This window comes from Balaenoptera ricei, chromosome 3 (assembly GCF_028023285.1).
Source record: "Balaenoptera ricei isolate mBalRic1 chromosome 3, mBalRic1.hap2, whole genome shotgun sequence".
NCBI classification, from domain to species: Eukaryota; Metazoa; Chordata; class Mammalia; order Artiodactyla; family Balaenopteridae; genus Balaenoptera; species Balaenoptera ricei.
Genome location: NC_082641.1, coordinates 76,046,254 through 76,068,406, shown reverse-complemented (window position 1 = coordinate 76,068,406; position 22,153 = coordinate 76,046,254). Strand labels below are relative to the sequence as shown.

General features: G+C 34.9%; 1 protein-coding gene across 3 annotated transcripts in view; it reads left to right on the top strand.

The window, feature by feature from the left end:
• ARB2A (ARB2 cotranscriptional regulator A) overlaps positions 1–22,153 on the top strand; it is a 416,169-nt gene that overhangs the window by 212,414 nt on the left and 181,602 nt on the right. For all 3 annotated transcript variants that reach the window (XR_009502347.1, XM_059916776.1, XM_059916775.1), the window contains one exon: positions 13,677–13,796. Coding sequence is in view for 2 of the 3 variants with exons in the window: in XM_059916776.1 (XP_059772759.1) it covers positions 13,677–13,796 (120 nt within the window). In the remaining variant the exon portion in view is untranslated. The remainder of the gene's footprint in view (positions 1–13,676; positions 13,797–22,153) is intronic.

Genomic DNA, 22,153 nt, shown 5'->3' with positions numbered 1-22,153 from the left:
GTTCTTTGGCCCTCCTGCTGCAGAAGATGAGAGCCTCTTTATATGCTGCTAAGGAAGCTCTCTGGCTTTCACACTTAGTCTTATGCTGATTAATCACTCTATTGCCTTTGGAAATAGCCGTCCAATTCCATAGTCCTTCTAATGATGTACTTTTCGGTGCCAATACATGTACCTGCTTGTACATTCCTTTCTACCAGTACATACTTCCAGTTCATCACTGGTGAAAGTTTTTAGCAGTTGCACTGTTACTATGTGCCAGGGTTTATCAGTGCTCCACCTACCACTGGCATTTTCAGCCAGCTGGTGGATAGGTCATCCAGCTCCAAAATTTCTATTCAATACTTTAGAGTCAACTTTTTCAGACCACTCACTGGAGCCAGCTGTCACAGGTCAGTTTCCCTGGGAAGCAGACTCTGATGTAGAGATTAGCATATAGAAGATTTACTGGGGATTATTCTCAGGATAAAAACCTATAAAGAAGTGAAGGCATCACTACTGACCCTCACAGGGTGCAAAGATAGTCCTATAGAGTTCTCCAAAATTCGGGCAAGGAGCCAGGCACTTATTCTCTAGCACTAACCAGTCTTTGGAAGCAGTTACTCTCCAAGAAGGAAGCATAATCTTGGGCATGGTAGTCCTCTTTCCCTGAAATCAGTGACAGGAAAGAGGGATTTGGGGAATCCTTGGCTGCAAGAGCTGTCAGCCATCAACACTCACAGCAGATGGGAAAATGAGTGCTTCAGTCTTACTGAGGTGGGGGCTTGGGGTACTGAATGGCATATCACAGTCAAACTACAACTATTACTGTATGTATTCCTAAATAATATGTTGTTCACTTCGAATTGTTGAGCAGCAAACACAGGCCTAATTGTGTAAGGAAAGGAAAATATTGCTAGTATTAGATGAAAGCTCCTAGTAGCAGATAAGCTGAACACATACTTTGGATCGTGCTCTGACTTCAGCTTCCCTAAACATTTACAACAGGCCCCTTATAGGAAACTCAGGAGACAATATAGTCTTAAAAAACATGGCTTTCAACAGTTGGAGCATCTGGCAGAGGAAATAAGCAGAAATATGGTTAAAGGGAGTGTGCTCTTTATACTTCCTTTTTTTTTTTTTGACATGGACCATTTTTCAAGTCTTTACTGAGTTTGTTACAATATTGCTTCCGTTTTATGTTTTGGTTTTTTGGCCCGAGGCATATGGGATCTTAGCTCCCCAACCAGGGATTGAACCTGCACCCCGTGCATTGGAAGGTGAAGTCTTAACCACTGGACCACCAGGGAAGTCCCTGTATTTCCTATTTCTAAGCTCACCCTGGTCTATAGCTAGGTCCTACAACACTTTTGTGAAGTATAATGAGTGTCCTCAGCTGAATCAGCAACAGAGCATTAACAGGACACAGTAATCTCATTAGCAAGTGATTAGGAAAATCCAAATCCAGGTCAGTCTCATTGGGTCATTATGTCTTAAGATGATGATGCATTTGTAGTGGGGGTCATGGTGATGACAGCCCTCAGCATATTTGTGTCTTGAGTCACACTGCTACCACCTAGTCTGGTTTCCCACTGCATCTGGTGTCCAGCTATCATCCTGACATCTTCCTTCACCATTTTTCTGAAGATTCCTTTTTTTTACTTTCTTGTGTTATTTCTCCTATTTCCTATAGTTCATGCCTTCGTCTTTCTTGGTTTATTTCTTACTTTGAAGGAGCACATCTTCCAGTTGTTTCTTTAGAAGAGAGTTATGAGATATACTTTTTTTTTTGGTTTTGTGTCTTTATGTCTGAAAATATCTTATCTTACACTTATGTTTGATGATATTTTAGCTGGGTATAGAATTATAAGTTGGGTATTATTTTCCTTTTGAATTTTGAAGACTTTCTTTTATCATCTTGATTCTTCTGTTGCTATTAAAAAGTCCAGAATTGTTCTGAATCCTAATCTTTCATTTTTCTATCTTGAAACTTATAGAATATTCTTATCCTGGGTTCTAAATTTCACAATGATAGACCTTTATTTAGATCTATCCAGCCATTCATTATATTGGGTACTTTGTCAGCTTTTTCAGTCCAACAGCTAATGTTATGGGAAATTTTCTTAAACATTTTGTTGTTTATTTCCTCCCTTATGTTTTTTTGGATAATGAATCTCTTGAACTTATTGTTTGATTTATTACTTTTCTATTTTTTATATCTGTTTGCGTCTAGAAGATTTCTTTAACTTAACCATCTGACCCCTCTATCAGATTTTTCATTTCTGCTATTTTGCATTCAATTTTCTAGAGCTCTTTTTATTTTTTGAATATTCCTTTTAATAGGATCCTGTTCTTGTTTTATAAGTGTGCTGTTTTCTCTGATCTCTCTGATAATAATAATGGCAGTGTTTCTGAAATTTTCCTCTTTCTGCGAAGTCTCAGTTTCTTCAGAGTTGCCTTTTTCCATTTATTCTGGTCTCTCCATTTTGTATTATAGGCTGTCTTCATGTGTCTAATAATGTTTGGCAGTCTGTTCATGTTTATCAGTGGGAATTAAAAAGCTAATTGGAACTCTGAGTGTATGGGTGAGACGTGTGATGTTTGAGCTTCACCATAAGTAATCTGAGTAGTCTGTTGGGAATTTTCCTCCATGCCCACCCCCATCCATCTGTATCTGTTTTTTGGGTTTCTTTTGGTATTGGAATTTTTTCCAGCTTTATTGAAATATAACTGAAATACAACATTGTACAAGTTTAAGGTATACAATGTAGTGATTTTATATATGTATGTATTACAAAATGATTACCACAATTAGGTTAGTTAACACATCTTAGGTTAGTTAACACGTCTATCACCTCACATAGTTACACTTTTTTTGTGTAGTGAAAACTTTTGAAATCTACTCTCTTAGCAACTTTCAAATGTACAATACAGTATTGTTAACTATAGTCACCATGCTGTTTCATTGCATCCCCAGAACTTATTTATCTTATAACTGGAAGTTTATACCTTTTGACTACCTTCACCCATTTTCCCACCCCCCTTGCTCCTCACCCTGGCAACCACCACCAATCTGTTCTCTGTTTCAGGGTTTGATTTTTTTTTTAGATTCTACATATAAGTGAGATCATACAGTATTTGTCTTTCTCTGTCCATCTGTATCTTTAGAACTTTTATTTAACCTGGTTTGATTTTCCAAAGAAGATTCCTCTAGTCTTCTGCTTAGAGACTGAAGGTCTGACTACTTACAATCTGAAAGTTTAGAAGGGATGAAGGCTGGGGGAAGACAGGGAAGGTAGGTCACTACATTCCGTATCAATTTGCATATGGTACTGATATCCCCATTTCAAAATCTCTCCTGTCAGAATGTGGAAAGACATTTACCGAGTTGCACGGAATGGAAGAGGGGAAAAGAACTCCTGTCAAACAGTCTTATTTTAGCACATACATCCACTCTCCTTCAATCCTGAGGGTACCTAGAATACTATCTCTGTGCTTTGAGGGATTTTGCAGTATAAATGGAATTGGTTTTTAGGTTTCCCCATTGCCAGCTTGGGATTTGACTTTCTCAGATCTGCTAAATCAGTTACCATTCTTATACCTGCTCATCTTCCAAATGTCATGGTGTTTTCTCCTCCCTTGTCCTCCTAGGCCTTGTGGATTTATGTATTTGACAAAAAAAAATCTTTTACTCTAGTGTTTATAGGGTATGGGGAGATAATGCTGTCAAATATGGATGTTTAATCTGCTACTCTAAGCTGGAACTGAGATTGCAAGTATTTACAGCAAGGGTCAACAAACTTTTCCTGACCCTACCAACCACTGATTCTAACACTATAGTTTTGGCTTTTCTAGAACTTCCTATAACATGAATCATACAATATGTAGTCTTCTGTGTCTAGCTTCTCTCACTTAGCTTTATTCTTTGTTATGGATGACTGAATGGCAGAAAATTAATAATGGATCTCAAGCTAGGTTCAGTTTAATTCTCATAAGGTGGCAGAGGTGATTCAAGGAAAAGGAGGACGCATTTAACTTTCAGAAAACCAACAGCTTCATTTCACAAAGAAAGTTTTTTATCATGTGAACCTGGCCCACAGTGCATGATGTCTACATAAGCAACACTTGTCCCTTTTTTCTTAAAGGCCCTTCACCATTTGGTTCATTGCTCTAAAGAGCAACAACCTTGATTATGCCTACATAGAGCAAAGGATATTAAAGGTGTTTTAACACGGCAGTATAAAGTGATTAAGATTACTGATATAGAGTTGGACTACCTAGGTTTGAATTCTGGCTCTGCCATATACTAGCAATTTCTTGAGTAAGTTCCTTAATCATTTTTTTGCCTGTTTATCTGATTATGAGGGTAAAAATAGTACTTCATAGGATTGTCAGAATTAAATGAGTTAATACCTGTGAAGTATTTAGATCCGTGCCTGCCTCCATATGTGCTATAAAAGCATTTTTATGATTGTATTGTAGATTGCACTAAGAGAGGAGAGCCTAAATTTTATTAAAGTGAGTAGGATCATCAGTGTTTACTTTGTCAGAAACACTCTGGAGCATGTTTTTGGAATCTAAGAATCCTACCAGCTCTTATCTTCCTTTCATTCCAGGTTATACCTATTTTGTGGCAATTATGGCCCAATCACAAAGCATTTGGCACCATTTCTATAAATAATAGGTTATAATTAATTGATTATCCATTTTTTTCCCCTAACTTCGTTGGTTAATTGTTGTTTGAACTTTATATTCAAATGGATAAAAAGACAAAGTTTAACTTTAACACATATCATTTAAAAGAATAGGTAGTATAGTGTAGAAGTTCAGATGCTAGAACCAGACAGACTAGTTTGTAATCTGGCAAGTTGTATGACCTTGAACAAAATAATCTCTGTAAACTGGGATATTTAGAGTGTCTATGTCATAAAGTCATTGTAAAGATTAAATGAGAGAAAGCATATAGCCAGTTCAAGTGGTTAGCGTCCTAGGCAAGATATGGTGATAGCTTGGGCTGAGATAGTAAGAGTGGAAATTGAGAGGAGTTTATGGATTCTAGAAATATTTTGAAGGATAAATTAAGTTGGATCAATAAGAGAGATAGAGGAAGAGGAAGATGTCAAGGATGACTTCCAGATTTTTGACATGAACACCTGGGTTAGTGGAGGTACCACTTGACAAGATGAGAAAGGCTAAAGGAAGAACAGATAATAGAATTTGGGAAACCGATACAGAGTTTACTTTTGGACATGTTAAGCTTGAAAATCTGTGAAATTCAAATGTGTTTGATATGGTTCTGTATACCGGTCCTTTGTCAGTTATGATCATTATGAATGTCTTCTATTTATAGTTTATTAAATATAGCCATATTGACAAATAAGGTAGCCTTGAATCTGTCTCCAAGATTGATGGCCGTCAATAATATCTTGACACCTAAAAGGTAGGAAAAAAACTGATAGTTTCAAAATAGCTCAAGCTTATATTTCTTTTGTTTATTTTTATTACATTTAAGGTTGAATTGTATGAAATTGCTATTTTTAAGGTAAAAAATGTCTAATATTGGTAACTTCATATGGTTCCATTTAGTATTTAAAGACCAAATAATGGTCCTTTATTTTTGAAGATGTTTTCGCTAGATGTATGCTGTAACATCAGTTTTTATGCATTCATATATACTCCTAGTCCTTTAATCATCATTAAACACAAAGGCCTATACTTTTTAAAAGATAACACATTTAAAATATGACAAAATCAAGATAAATTTTTAATCCAAAGTATTTAACTGGATTAAAATAAAATTATACTCCATATGACATTACAAAATATATTTTACACATAACTATTCTTATAAATGTTTTGTTCTGTACTAATGTACAATTTATACTCTTTTCGTATACAAAGGAGTTGAATAACAGAATCATCTAAAAGTTTAAAGCTAAACCATGTGATTTTCTTGTGTGTGTCTTTGTGGATTAGGGTCATATGCTATTTGTGTTTCATTTCTTCTGAAAGCATACCCTACTGACCAATTCCTAAAAGTATTAATTTTCTTTTATCTTGTACTTGTGGATCGGTTGGGTGCAAGAAGGTAACTTACATTTTTGCATCCTCATAAATCCCTCTGACTTGGATATCTGCCTCCCGTTTGGATTTCATTTAGCCATATTTTACCTATTGAGGTTTTAGCGTCTTAAAAGAAACAACTTTGATTTGTAGATTTTGTCATAAAAAAGTGTGGATTTTATATTAGTGTTCTTTCTCCAGCTGATGCCTCCAGTGTAAATAGCAAATCAGTGATAGAACTAAGGGCAGCTGGTGAGAGTGTGTGTGTGTGTATGTGTGTGTGATATGTGACACAGCCGGAGTTAATGACATAGGTATGTGCTGGTTTAAAATAAAAAATGCTAGACTTTATTATTCATAAAGAAACTTTCTTAGTAGATATGCTTACCATTGTAATCACAGAAAGACTTATATGAAGTAAAACAAAATAATCTTGAAGTTTTGATTTTAAAATTGGACATTTGAAAAACCCTGAAATTCATTCAATTTTCATTTTACTTTTCCTAAAATCAGTTATAAGTTTAAAATATGTATTATAGGAGAACTCATTTTATAACTTCGTAGCAACAGGTTAGCTGAAGAAAAATCTGTCAGGTTTGGCAGTGGTTCAGAAAATATGTGAACCTGTCACTGTAAGCAGTCTCAAAGGGCGAAATGCTTTACAGGAGCTAATTAACCTTAGAAAATAATTACACAAATATGCAAATGTTGTTTAGATAATTCCATGTGTTATCAGCTCAGGTATTCCATCATAAATGCAGACCTTGCAATGCCGAGGTAGTAGAATCTGGCATAGTTGATAAGGCTTTGGTTACTGTATCACTTCTGTCTGGCATTTAACAATTAATGATGGCAAGAGTACATCAGGAAATTCAGCCTGTACTCTGAATACTACTGAGCTCCACGGTGTAAATATTCTATGCATTCTGCCACTAGCAAGTTCTAATTAATCGATTTACTTTTGTCTTCATGCACTTTGTATATTTGCATATTTTAAAATCATCCAGCTTGAAGTTACTCAATACAAAATGCACTCTGATGTGAAATTCATGGAGAGACCTGTAAAGTAGATTTAGTATGTTTGCATTTCTGTAATTGAGGCATATTATAAAGTCTTTCCTCTTGAAATCTGTTTAGTTTCAAAAGACACTGCTGGTAGTATACACTCTGTGGATTCTGCTTTATAAATATGTAATGATTGTGGACACAGTGTGGGCTGTGGGTTGGAATGACACAGATGTGCCTTGGAACAGCACCATCTCATTTATAAAATGGGGTTTTAGTGATATAATATGTCAGAAATATATATTAAGAATTACTCTAAGTTTATTAATTCCTGTGCTACCATTATTGGGCTTAACTGTTGCAGGAGGCAGCAAATATTTGGCAGAATTTGTTGCATCTTATAATGATGAGGATCTGGCTTTTCTAAACACTTGAATAGAAAAAAGCCATACATTTGTGAAAGCCTTGGGAAATAGTCACAGAAGAAAGCCAGGTTTTTTATAGCTAAGGTTTATCTCCTTTATCACCTGTTTTTAAAAATAATAGTTAAACTATTTCTTAATTATAGTCCTTCAAATACGGAATTCATGCAGCATCATTAACTTTCTTTTGACGATTCAGGATCACTATTGTTCCTGTCAGTTACTGTGCTTTAAATGCAGCACTGCCCTCAGGTTGCTCAGCGACAACGCTAGTAGTCTCAGACTCCTTGCGCTATATGTGCTCTTCCAGTTTTTGTGGGTTTTCTGTTTTTTTCAGCTATCACTTTTTACTCTTACACCTATTTGAAACAACCCCTTTGATTTGCTGCTTGTAAACATGCAGTGGGTTCGGCGCAGATGTTAGAATTTGTTAGATATGAAGATGTGAAGATCCCACTCAGATGCTGATTCCCCCTAAGAAGTCAGCAGTAGTTATTCAGTAGGATTTCTGATTTTTTGGTTGTTGTTTTCTTATTTTATTATAAAGAGCATTCACTTTGTACTAATTTTGGAAAGTTCAGAAAGATCTAAAGGAGCTAAAAATAGAAAATATTCATAATCCCACCATCCATAAGCAGCTGCTTTTAATATTTTTATTTGATTCTTCCTAGTCTTTTTCAAGCCTTTTTTCATAGTGAAAATTATACCACCTACAAAATTAGATGAACTGCATGTATTACTTTATAAACTCACTGAATAGTATAGCTACTTAGACAGATAAACTGTAATTTACTTAAATATTTATTTTTGCATTATTGGACATTTAGGCATTATCCAGTTATTTGCTTCTATAAATGAGACAGTGATAAACATCTCTGAACATCAGTCATTTGCCACTTTCCAGATTATTAGAAGCTAGATTCCTGAAATGGAGTTTGAATATTCCTTTGTCTTGGTTTTTGCAATGCATTTCATGGTACTTTGTCTACAGTGTCATTACCAATAGTACTAACATTGTTAGTCGTTTATTAAATGCCTATAGCATGCCTTCTGTTTATAGTTTGAATCCAAAAGAGAATCTACCTTCAAATTGCTTATATTCTAGAAGGAAGAAGTGACATGGCAGATTAAATAAATAGCAGGATAGAGAAGAACCAATGAAATAGTACAGGATTCAATTTAAGGTACCATGGCTAATAGTAGAACTGACATGTAAACTTGAGCCAACAATATTTTACAGTAGTTTTAAACATAGGATAATAATACATGTAAATAGATTAAATACTTTCCATATATTGCTTGTAAGATGCTGTGGGTCAAAGGTTAGCAAAACTCTTTCCCCTTCTATATGAGAATCTGACCTTCAGTTAACTTTCTAGCTCTGTGTCCCTGGAAGCCTGATAAGGTGGTGTCTTAAGTTGGGTTTCCCAGGTAACAGATTCTGAAGTTGCATGTAAGAAGTTTGTTGGGGAATTCTCTTGGGATCAGCACCTGTAGGAGAGCAAAAAAATAGATTTTGGTCGAAGGAGTTGAACTTCAGTATAGTCACAACAAAGGCCTCATCTAAGTCCTTGGTGATCTCTGGATCTGGGATGGCTTTTCAGAGATGTCCTGCCTTGAGGCAAGAGATAGGTCCTTTATAGATCCACATCATCTCAACCAGACATTGGAAGTAAATTGCCTCAGAGGTGAGATTGTAACTTTAGTCAAGATAGCTTTATTTGGCTGAGGGCAATTCCTAGAGAGTACCTCAGTTAAAGCTATCAGCTGCCAACACTTGCACAGCTCAGGAAATGAGTGCCTCTAACTGAAGGAGGCTCTGGGAAACATACCATGGCTTCCACTCTAAGTGGTTGGTTGCTGGGCAACACTGCCTATGGTAGAAAATGACCTCTGGTTGGTAAACTGCATCTGGATTAGAAGGAATTATAATGGACTATAGATATCATAATTTTGATCCTCCCTGAGGGTAGTAACTCTTGTAATTGGGCAAGTCCCTTGCAAGCAAGGACCCTGGAAGCCATGCCTGTGGAGTTGTTGCAAGAGATATTGGCTTCTGTAGGTTATAAGACTTTTAAGGCAGGATAACTCCTGTATCTGCCCAAGGTGAGTCCGATTCCCTCACTCCTGAGCTAACACCCCATGGGCCAAAGAGAGTAACTCCCACAAGGTTCTGTGTTGTGTCTGCTACAGGAACTGCTGTGAGGCTTCCATTAAAAGGAATGCCTGCTGCTGCCCTGATGGCAAACTGTGATTCCTACCCTGGATCTTTTTGGGTCAATGTGTGTCAAGTGTGGCCTAGAATAATCTTGTGTAATGGTTTAGTTGTGCCTATGGATAACCCCCTAAGTAGGTGTTATAGACATTTTTTTTCAATTGGGTCTGGCTTTTTAGAACATTCGGTTTTAAAATCTAAAACTAAAGAATAATTTGATGACCTTACAGTCAGGCTGAAAATATTTAAGTACTTGGGGCACATGGATACTTGAGATTTCTTTTTCCTGCTGCTCATAGACCATTTTAACAGATATCGCCATAGACTGTGGAAGAAAAGACTCAGCTATAATACTAATCTCTGAAAACACTAGTCTTTATATGTGAACAGTGGAAAGAACTGTTAGTTCTTAGCTCTCCTTTAGTCATAGATGGGACATTTGGGCCTGGTTGACAGTTTCCCTTATATATCAAAGTTTTGCTGATTTTTCCTCTGAAATGACTTACTCCATCCCTTCCTTTCCATTCACTTTGCCATCACCCGAAGTAGTGGGAGAGTCTATTTACTGCTGAACTGCTCCCTTGGAAGTGTTCTCACCTTTAATCACCCGAAGTAGTGGGAGAGTCTATTTACTGCTGAACTGCTCCCTTGGAAGTGTTCTCACCTTTAGGTTTTGCCTAGTCTGAGCTGCATTACCCATGAGATCCCAGACTGGATTTCATGATAGCGGTTTTGTCTAGGATTTTCAGACTATTCATGTGTAATCCAGATTTTTCCTGGAGCATGAATAAGATCCCTGGAAATAGTAAGAAGGAAAGCTGGAAAGATGGGTTTAGAGATGTTGGCTAAAGAGTTCCAGTTATTTATTTTGTAGGCAATGGCAACCATTTCAGTAAATGACCTTTCAGGCAGGAGAGTGAGTTTGAGCCAGGCTTCAGCAAGATTAAGCTGGCAACAAAGTAAAGGGAGAGACTAAAAGAAATGAGACTAGTTAAGAATCCATTGTAGGAGGACTCAAAATGAGGTGGGAATGAGAGGGATGGGACAGATAGGCTCTCAACAGTATAAAGGAAGAATTGGTGACTGTGAGAAGAAAGCAGGCAGGACTTCACTGAGGTCAGGTAGTGTGAATTTATAACAGACCCATTGGACTTGGTGTCAAGACAGTCCATCAGGAATAGAGAAAGCAATACTCCTCACACACTAATGCCTCTCCTGTCTTTATGTGTTAACACCCTTATGAAATTGCAAACACATTGAAGGCCAGGATCATGGCTTAGTTCTTATCATCCTTACATTTCCACTTCCAGCGCGGAGCCTAGGGGGACAGAGTAATCTAATCTCCTATGTGTTTTTATTCTGTCCATATATAGAAGAATATTTAGGACCATCACAGATATTTCACATTGTTACTTCTGCCAACTATCAGCAGCTAGAAGCTCTGTTATCTCTATTCCTGTTTTGTTTTTACATTTCATTGTGAGATATAACTAGGGAGACCAGGTATCTGGGTTTTCTCTAGACAGTCCCAGTTTAGACCTGTTCTCCAAGCACAATTACTAACATTACCTTTCTTCACTCTCAAAGGTTTGTAGAATAAATTCTATGGTCACTTTATATATATGTACAGAAAAGTGCTAAGTATGTATTAGTCAGTTTAACTATAACTATAAAGAACACACTTGTGTAACTACTACCTCAGTCAAGAAATGAAACATTGCCAACCACTAGAAGTCTATTTCCCAATCACAACTCTATCTCTCTTCCTTAGAGTTAACCACTGTCCTGCTTTTAATGATAACTATTTTCCTACTTTTTAGACTAATGAAAGCTAAATTGCTAAAGCCAAAAATGCCCACAAATATTTCCTTCCAATTATGATTCTTCTATTTATTTTACATACTTTAGGTGTGGGTAATTTCATATTTATGTTACTAATAGATATCTTTGAAAGTACATTTGTATTTTAGTATATGACTACAAGGTTGTAAGTAATCATTTCTGAAGATACATGTTGTGTTTTTGTTATTTATTTATTACCCTGTGATTTAATGAAGAAGACACAGCTCTTGGCCTCAGGAATTTGATTAACAAGCAATTACAATACAAACTGTTCAGTGCAATAATGGGAACATGTACAAGATGTGGTTGTAGGACATTACCTAGCCTTGATGAGAGGGCAGACTTTCACTAGAAGGTGATGTTTCATTTGAGTTCTGAAGACAAGTAGGAATTATGCAGGTAAAGGTGGTGGGTGAATTAAAGGCAGAACACTTGGGTCACTTTCCAAACAACTATAACAAAAACAGCCCAGAAATAAGAAAAGTATGGCACAGTTAGGTTACTATAAGTTGTTCCCTGCAGTTGGAACACAGAGTGTTCTCTGTGGTCTCTCATGGTGGGAGAAGTGTATCTTTTGGGTCATCGTATTTTGCACATACATTTCGAGGCAGAAGCCAGATCATGTTAAGGCCTTAGTGTCATTCTGAGTTTGAACTTGGTACTGAGGGCAATAAAAACACTTCGAAGAGTTCTAAGCAGTGAGTGAGCAACATGGCGACATGACTGTATTTGCATTTTTGAAAGGTTATTCTTACTATGGAATTAGAGAGAGCATTTAAATGGGCAATCCTAGAGGCAGGGAAACTTGGACTGTAGACTGTTGCAGTCATCCACTTGTGAAAGGATGGGCTTGAGCTAAGCCAGAGGAAATGAGAAGGGAGAGAAGTGGATGGCTTTAAGAGACAGTTGGGGACAGAATCAACAGGCTTTTAATGATTGATTTTATGTGGAGTTTGAGGGAGAGGGAAATAAAAGATGATGCTCAGATTTCAGCAGGAGGTGGGGAGCAAAGACAGTGACACAGGTTTGGAGAGGAAATTATTAGCAAGGTGTTGAATTGATTGAGTTTGAAGTATCTGTGGGGCATTCAAAAGGAAATGACCTTGGGTCTGGAGCTCTGGAGAGAAATTCAGGGTAGAGATAGTCATTAGGGAACAATACCTTTTAGGTGGTAAGTGAAGCCATTCATATGGACCCTAATATGATATTTAAAAATTTCTGAGATGGAAAATGTGAATAAATTGTGTTCATTGTCTAGTACCATGACATTCTTAGGGAATTAGTCTTTTGGTGTTAAAGCTTCCAAGAAATATTCGTACAAAACATTTTCATGATCTGTTTTAGTTTTTCTCAGTTTGGGTTTTTTTAGCTCTTTGGTTGTTTGTTTTTTCTTTTTTTTCCTTTTTCACATTATCCGAGTTTTAGGTTTAATCACAAAATGTGCCTGCTATAGAAATAAACACAATAAAATGAAGTTATTATAGAACTTTTGGAACTAAAGCAACATTCATACATTTATTAGGGATTAGCAAATTAGGAGAAGTATAAAAGGTCCCAGGTTTATATGTTTAGATTTCTTCCAGTTCTAGAAATAAAATGTATGGAAAATTCTTTTAGGAAAAAAGTGTATTTTTAAAATAATATAAATTGAAAATATTTGTTGTTAATTTTCTGCTTATTTTCAGCTTACAGAGGTACTTAAAACTTTATAAATCAAATAATTTAGATGTATGTATACTATAAGTATTTTCAGATATACATATAAAAATGTATCTGATTTTTCTTAGTGTTACACTGTTTTATCATAAAACCACTATAACTTTCTGCTATGCAATTCTAATGTACTTAGATATATTTTAATATCTCGGATATGCCCAGAATGAGCAATTTCCCCTCAAAAATATGCTTATTTTAAATACTTTCTTTCAGAATATTATAGTAGCACTTAAGTTTAGCAGTAATTTACTAATAGTTTAATACTAATTTATTCCCTAATTTGGATCTTCAATGTAGTTTTTTTGTATTGTTATTATTTGGAATGAGCTATAACCATCTTATTTCTTATGCTATGTAAGCAAGGATATAATTTAATTTTTGATTACTCTGATAATAATTAGATACAGTATGATATATGATATTTGTTTTACTTATAGGAAAATGGTTCTCCTGAAGAACATGCAGTCTATGTGTGGGACCATTTCATAGCCCAATCTGCAGCTGAGAATGTATTTTTTGTTGCTCATAGCTATGGAGGACTTGCTTTTGTTGAACTGGTAAGTGCACATTTAACTCTTTCTAATTTCCAAACTCCTTACAGATTTATCCCCTCCACTCCCTTTTTCTTGGTGTCATTACTTTAAATTATTTTATAAAGGATGAAAACTACATATTTTGAGTAAATACTTTTATGATGTTTAAAAAGAGTATATTTCTTTATTGTGGTAGAACTTTTCAGTGCTAACCAGAAAGCTTTTTGCCTGTTCCTTATTTACATATTACTTTTTTTTTTTAACATCTTTATTGGAGTATAATTGCTTTATAATGGCGTGTTAGTTTCTGCTGTATAACAAAGTGAATCAGCTATACATATACATATATCCCCATATCTCCTCCCTCTTGCGTCTCCCTCCCACCCTCCCTATCCCACCCCTCTAGGTGGTCACAAAGCACCGAGCTGATCTCCTTGTGCTTTGTGGCTGCTTCCCACTATACATATTACTTTTTAACTTCTACATTATAGCCCCACTTTCCATACATTTTATATTTGTGATTCCTGTTTTATGTGTACATCGTTGAAGCATTATTATCTGTAAAGTGTTTAAAATTTCAGTAGACCCTTTAACTGACAAAACTACTATCTCTTCAAGTTAGTACTTGATCAGAATCCATATAATTAGTATTAAAACTATCAGAAAGCTTCCATTAATCTAAGTGGAACTCAATGCTTGGTCATAAAAATCTTTGCATTTCAAAATAAACTGATTCCTAGGGTGAAGATTATGTGTACATAATGGAAAAATTATCAAGATTTCTAAATTTGGTCGGTATTATATGCAGTATTGCAGTTAGCACACTTTGTGCAGGTATGAGTGATTAATGATATATAATCAGTCCTAAAAATGTGCTCCATGTCCATTATCCCTTATGTCACAGGAAGGTACCAGTGCTCTAATAAAATGATTAATTTGATAAAAGTGCATTTGATAATTTTAAATCCAAATAGCCTAAAGTGGACATTAAAAGCCAGCACAGCATTGGTTGTCTAATTTTTACGTTTCTAAACTTTGCTGTGTATTTCTCTTCATCATGGAAATTAAATATATTTCCATGGTCTTTTCAACTTTCCCACACCTTATTGCTTACCCACATGATTTAGGTATAAAACTAGCGGTGACGCCTGAGAACACTTTAGCTGACCTAAATTTACAAATACTGTGCTCTCTTAAGATCAGTAAATAAATCATTTATTTCTTAAATTGATTTCACTTTTTAGAAATTATATTCAAGTACTTTTAACTGCTGAATTTATTTATTTTAATACATAATGGGTATCTTAAGATAGCTCTCTAACATACAAGTGTGACGTCCTTTTTAAAATGTGAATGTTGCCTTTCAAATAGTTCTTTTAACCATACAGATATAGATATATACAAACACACACGTATATAACTGATATATATGTACCTTATGTTTTCTTTCTGTAAGCCATTAAATTACATAAAACATGAAATTTCATGACTTACAGAATAACTTAAAATATGTCTGAAGGCCGGTAAGACTATTCAAATTTCAGATTTCTGTAAAACATAAATTTCCATATTTTTACCTTAAGACAGTTAACAAAAACCTTTTGTACATCAAATTTGGAATTTAAGTGAATTTTGGACAGTTTTAAAAATGAATTTAAGATGCCAGAGTAACAGATGACCAGTGTGTCAGTCTTATTTTGCCTGTTCTTCTTGTCACACACTGGTGGATATTTCTGCACTTTTGTTCCACTTTAATATAAAGCACACAGATGTTTCAGAACAAGACTTGACTTCTGACCTTGAGGCTATTAGGGTCAGGGTCCTCAGGGCCTGTGAAATTATCACAAGCTGAGCTAAAGTTTTTCTCCATCACAGGAAGTAACCAGTAAGTAAGAAGTTAAAAAGGAGCTTTGTCAGAGAGACAAGATGGTCTCAGTAAGGGTCAGCTTCTGTAGTCTGCTATCTCTGCAGGAGGTGCGTGCATGGGAGGAGGAATATAATATAACCACTGGCACATCACATATCTGACAGGCAACACCAGGACTGAGAAGTCTATTTAACGTAATATACCTTGTTTAGGTTTTAAAATATTAATGGCAATTATCTCAACTTCATATATTTGCTACTTTTTGTCAAGTAACTTTGATGGGGGTATGTAAAGAAGGTGTATAGATGGTGGAAGCTAAAGAAAAAGTAGTTTATGACCTATTGAAAAGAATTTCTCTAAACAAATAACATTGTACACTAAGTTTTACATAAATTTTTGACAATGCTTGATTAATATATTTAAGGCCATTGTGTTTCCACTTAATTTCAAGGATTTTTGAAAGATAGCATTGATAAACAACAAAAAAAATTGAAATATGTTTAAACCTTTTGTTTTTGCCTAAAGCTGAATAATATTCTTTCCTATTCTCCCCATTATTCTTAGAGGAAAACTCGTGGTGTTTAAAATGTTGACAAATATTCATTCTCTCAGGATTTTTCAACATATGTGTATTATATGAAATTGTTTTACATGGATTAAAATATTTAATATTAACTTTACAAGAAAGTGAGTTGTGGACATCTTAAATTATGGTTTAGTTTTTTTATCTCAATAGTACCTTATACACATCAGACATGAAATCTTTTGGATTTCTGTAAAGTTTAACTTTTTAGAAATTATCATAAAATTGTACTCCTGATTCAAGACTCTACACACACACACACACACACACACACACACACACACACACACCCCTTATGGATGGAACAGTGCTAGTTTGTAGCATTATGTTTGAATGCATGGAGATTGTTTTTCTACCATCCTCATTCAAGGTCACATTCTTTTTTAGGTCATGAATTTTAAGAAAATCTATTTTAGATGTGAACTGTGTGACTAGTACAGTTTCAATATTACATGTAATTACTTATAGTGCTTATTGTTTAAAAACAGGTACCAGTCAGGACCCATGCTAAAATGTATCTTGCCATTTATTAAGTTAAAATTACGTATAATTGGAGTTTAAAATTAAGGTACTACTAATAGAAATCTGAAAAATTACTTTTAAATTTAGAGCACAAAATAGTTGTAGAGCTTTCATATTTTGCTAATTGTTTTTGAAAACTGAGAACATAATTTATTATTATATCCTATTTTGAAGTGCTAAAATTCGCCTGAAGAATACAAGAGGTAGTTAAGAGATTTATTTTCAAAACCAGTGTTCAGTTTATGGTAGTAAATATTGGAACTTGATCAGGCCTAACCTCATAAAACAGTATGCAGTTGACTATAATAATGAGAAAAGTCATACTAAAAATATGCTTTTCACTGCTTTTATTCCCATTATATGGTAACAACTCAAGTTTCTAATTCTCTAAACTTTCTGTAATCCTAGTAAAAATAGATGTTGTTAAGACAGCTCTGGTAACAATCCTAGCATTCAGTCATTAAAGCAAAAGGGAAGAACTATTTATTTTATGAATTGATAATGAATTTTAAAAGTAACATACCTAGTCTATGCTATCTTTTCTGTGTATTTAAAAATAATGCCAATATATAATGCTACCATTATTAAAACATCATTTTCGAAGCTTTAAATTTCTGTCTAAGAAATTCTATTTTATATGTGGTAGATAGAATTAGTAGTCATAATCAACAATCATTTACCAAATTCATTTAGAAAAACATCTACAACTAATGCACCTTGCTTTTGCCTTAGATTAGTGGTTAAAAATTTAAACTCATTTGTTAGAAATTAACTGTCATTAAAAAACAATGCAGTTTTTAAACTTTTTCATAATCTCTTTCACCAGCCATTTTATGAAGTGATTCCATTGCTTCCATACTTGGTCATTTCAGAGTGCTTTGCTCTTGTCATTGTAGATGATGGTTAGTTTGACAAAATCAAGCAAGCTTAAAATTTTCTTTTATTTGGAAATGAGTTAGCTTCCTTGTCAATGCCCAGTTTCCAATCTTAACTCACCTTACCTTCCCTGTTTGCAGTGCTCTGTACATCAATTTGCATTCAGATTTCTTTCCTTAGTCAAAGTGAGATTGTTGATATTTCTTTTAGAACACATTAGACAATTTTAGCAAATATATTTCATTAGCTTATTGAATCATCTCAGCTGATATAAAATTAGTATTTTTCAGATTACTTTTATTTTCTTTTCCATGTTATTAGTGGTATGTTCTCAGCCACCATTAAAAACATCTCTTAGAAATGTGTGAAAACTGCACCTTTTGAAAGTGTATCTCTACCCACTTTTGATTTTGGTTTCTCCATGCTTGTCAGCACTTGATTGGCACCTCACTTGCATGTGAATTAAGGAATGAAGGGAACTCTATTTTCCTGCCATTGTTCCATGCTGGGCTCTCTAGCCTCCAGGCAGCCTAAGCTGACCTTCAGTAGCTGATAGAGGACTATTTTTTGGACTTAGCTGTGTGAGGACCCTCAACCTCAGTCTACTCTAAGTTGATCTTTTAAAATTGCCTAGAGCATGATTTGGATTTACACTGAAAAGAAAATGGAATGGGACTAAAAGAATTAGTTTTTACCTTTAGTGACATGCGTTAACTATGACCTTAAAGAAACATCATTTACATTTTGTCTACAAAGAACAAAGCAAATTGGATAGTAGCATATCTGCTTAATGTGATCAATGCTAAAAAATGGGCTGCTGGGAATGAAGAATTGAGGAGAGGTAGAATAAGGGCGGATAAACAAAGAAAAATTGAGCCATTAGAGTATCAAAACAATTCAGGCCAAAAACACTTCTTACAAACCTACTTTAAAATGTAAGTAATTCAGTAAAAATAAGTCACCATTTGTAATATAACTTGAATTTCTGAGTTGGCTGCCTACATGATACAAATAGCATGTTAATGCATGGGATGATTACAACTTGTATGGAACGCTATCTTAATTCTCTAGCTGTTTTATATGAAAACAATATAGTTTCTCTACTTTATATGCTCCTTAGAGAGAAACCAGAGATTACATTATTTTTGCCTCCTATATTCAATTTTGTTTAATTTTTTGCATATACTATAGATACTGTCTTTTGATTGATTGGTGATAACAGTAATTTTAGGAGTTAGTTGCAAGAGTCCAAGTAAGATCCAATAAAAGGCTTTACCAACGTAGAAGTAGTGGGAATGGTAAAGAAGAAGCACACATTAGACATTAGGAGACAAATTCTACATGGCTTAGTGACATTGGATCTGGAAAGCTGAACAAAGAGGAAGAGGGTGTAATATCTTTCCCTGTACACACCTACAGAAGCATGTCGAAGTGGATATGAAGGGTATCCAAGCACAACAGATAACAATGAGTAATGAACAATGATTATGCAGATATGTAGATATTGGGGAAAATGTTTGCATATACTGGATATTTAATAATTGTGGTCAATAGACTAAATGAGATATCAAATCAGAGTTTTTTAATATAAATTTATTTATTTATTTATTTATTTATTGTTGGCTGCATTGGGTCTTCATTGCTGCGTGCAGGCTTTCTCTAGCTGTAGTGAGCGGGGGCTACTTTGTTATGGTGTGCGGGCTTCTCATTGTGGTGGCTTCTCTTGTTGCGTAGCACGGGCTCTAGGTGCACGGGCTTCAGTAGTTGTGGCACACGGGCTCAGTAGTTGTGGCTTGCGGGCTCTAGAGCACAGCCTCAGTAGTTGTGGTGTACGGGCTTAGTTGCTCCACGGCATGTGGGATCTTCCTGGACCAGGGATCGAACCTGTGTCCCCTGCATTGGCAGGCGGATTCTTAACCACTGCGCCACCAGGGAAGTACTCAAATCAGAGTTTTAAAAGGAAAGAGTTACATATACAGATGTGATTTGTTAAGCTTCACAATTTACCTATGTATTGAGGTTTGATTTTTTTTAACTTTTACTCAAATGATTTTTAATATGTACTAGGAAATCTCACTGTTTAAAAGAATGACTCAATTGATTAATTTTTATGTTAACTCCTCTCCTTTTGTCCCATATCTAACCAACCAATGTATTTTGTCAGGGTTTTTTTTCTCTGAAATATTGATCATGTCTTTTCCTCTCTGTGCCCACTGTTAATTTCATCATTTCACAACAGTATCACTGAACTCTTATACCCATTTTCTTACTGGCTCTCTTTTCTCTCCATTCCATCCTGTATACCACACCATGATCGATACTATTTAAACCCCCTTTTTACTATGCCATTCCAGACTCATATTGGCTCCGTATTGTCTCTTGCATCATCTCTCCTCTCTCTCACTTTAAGACTTTCTGTATAATCTGATTATCTCTTTCCAACTGTATTTTTCCCAATAGAAACTTTCAGTTCTAGTCTAATTTCCTTACTGCCATTGTTCCATCTCACTGTACCTCTACCCCTGGCCTCCAAGCCCAGTGTAGTAGAAGAACATGAAACTTGGAAGAAGATGACCTGGGTTTGAATATTCTGGTATGTACAAATTATAAGTTCGGTCACATCCCTTATGTGTGTCCTCCTCTGTAAGTACCCACTTTATATAAGTAGAGTTTGAGGGTTAAATTATAAAATTCCTGGTTATTAGGAATTAAATCATTGTTTGTTGAACATGAGTCTAAATGCCCATAGTATATGCTCATTCTCATTTTTGCTAATGCCGTTTCTCCCAAGTGAAAGAATTTTCCTTCTTACTAGATTTTTCATAAAGTATTCTCAATTAACTCCCCCTTTTTTCTATAGTATTTATATGTTTCACAATTTAAAACTTTACTAAGCAGTTTTGTTTTTAAATTATCTTTGATCTCTAAATCTTGCTCAAATCATCTGGAAAAAACTTGAGAATAAAGAGTCTAACATAGCTTTTTATTCCCCCCATTACACATTTGGGAACAATATATGTTGCAACAACATGAGTAGTCTTAAATATCTATACAGTTAATTGACTATTTTATAGAGTTTAAGCCTTAACAGTAACTCTTTTACTAATTAAACTTATTCATTCGTCCTATCCTCCATTTGAATATTGGTTAGTTTGGGAATTCTGCCTAATCAGTTCTTTCACATTAGATAGTATTACCCGTTTTGTTCCTGGTATTAGTTTCTTATAATCTCCTCTCTGCTGGTGTACCCAACCCACAGGCTGACCAAGAAGGTTGCTTCTCTGTGACTCATTCTTCAAAGTATAGTCTTCTCAATCAAAGAGGAAAGTTATTAAACTAAGTTATAATGCCTTCTCATAATACTATAAGGCAGTGTATGAAATAAGTCTGGGACACTCTCCACTTCATCCTCAGTCATGAGTTTAACATTACTTTTTATTTAATGGTTAGCTTACTTTTGCTTGTTTCCCTTTTTTAACTTTAAAAAATTTTTGAGCTACAATCTCATATCTTTATGAGATATCATTGAGATTTATTGAGCTTTATTGAGATATAATTCACATACCAAAAAATCCATTTTTTAAAGTGTACAATTCAATGGTTTTTAGTATATTCACAGAATTGTTCAACCATCACTACTGTCTAATTTTTAGAACATTTTTGTCACCCCAAAAGAAACTCCATACCCATTAGCCATCACCCCCATACTTACAATCCCACCAGCAGTATAAGAGGGTTCTAATTTCTCTATACTCACCAACACTTGTTATCGTCTATCTTTTTTACTTTTGCTATACTAGTTGAGGTGAAATAGTATCTTGTGGCTTTTATTTGCATTTCTCTATGACTAATGATTTTGAGCATCTTTTGATGTGCTGTTGGCCATTTGCATATTTTTTTGGAGAAATGTCAGTTAAAACCCTTTGTCCATTTCTAAATTATGTTATCATTTTACTGTTGAATCGTAAGAGTTCTTTATATATTCTGAATACATGATTTCAATGGATATCAGATACATGATTTGCAAATATTTTCTCCCATTCTGTGGGTTATATTTTCACTTTCTTGATGATGTCCTTTGAAGTACAGAAGTATTTTATTCCGATGAAGTCCAGTTTATCTAGTTTTTGTCACTCGAGTTAATTTTTGTACATTGTATGAAGTAGAAGTCCAACATAGTTCTATTAAATGTGGATATTCAGTTGTCTCAGCACCATTTGTCAATGAGACTATTCTTTCCCATTCCATTTGTCTTAGCTCCCTTGACTATAAATATAAGGGTTGGTTTCTGGACTCTTAATTCTATTCCATTGATCTATATGCCTATCTTTATACAATACCATGCTTGTCTTGATTACTGTAGCTTTGTAGCAAGTTTTGAACTCAGGAAGTGTGCATTCTCCAGCTTCCTTCTTCTTCTTAAAGACTGCTTTGGCTATTCCAGGTCCCTCGCATTACCATTTATATTTTAGGATCAATTTGTCAATTTATGCAAAAATGGGAGCTGGGATTTTGGTTGGAATTAAATCTGTA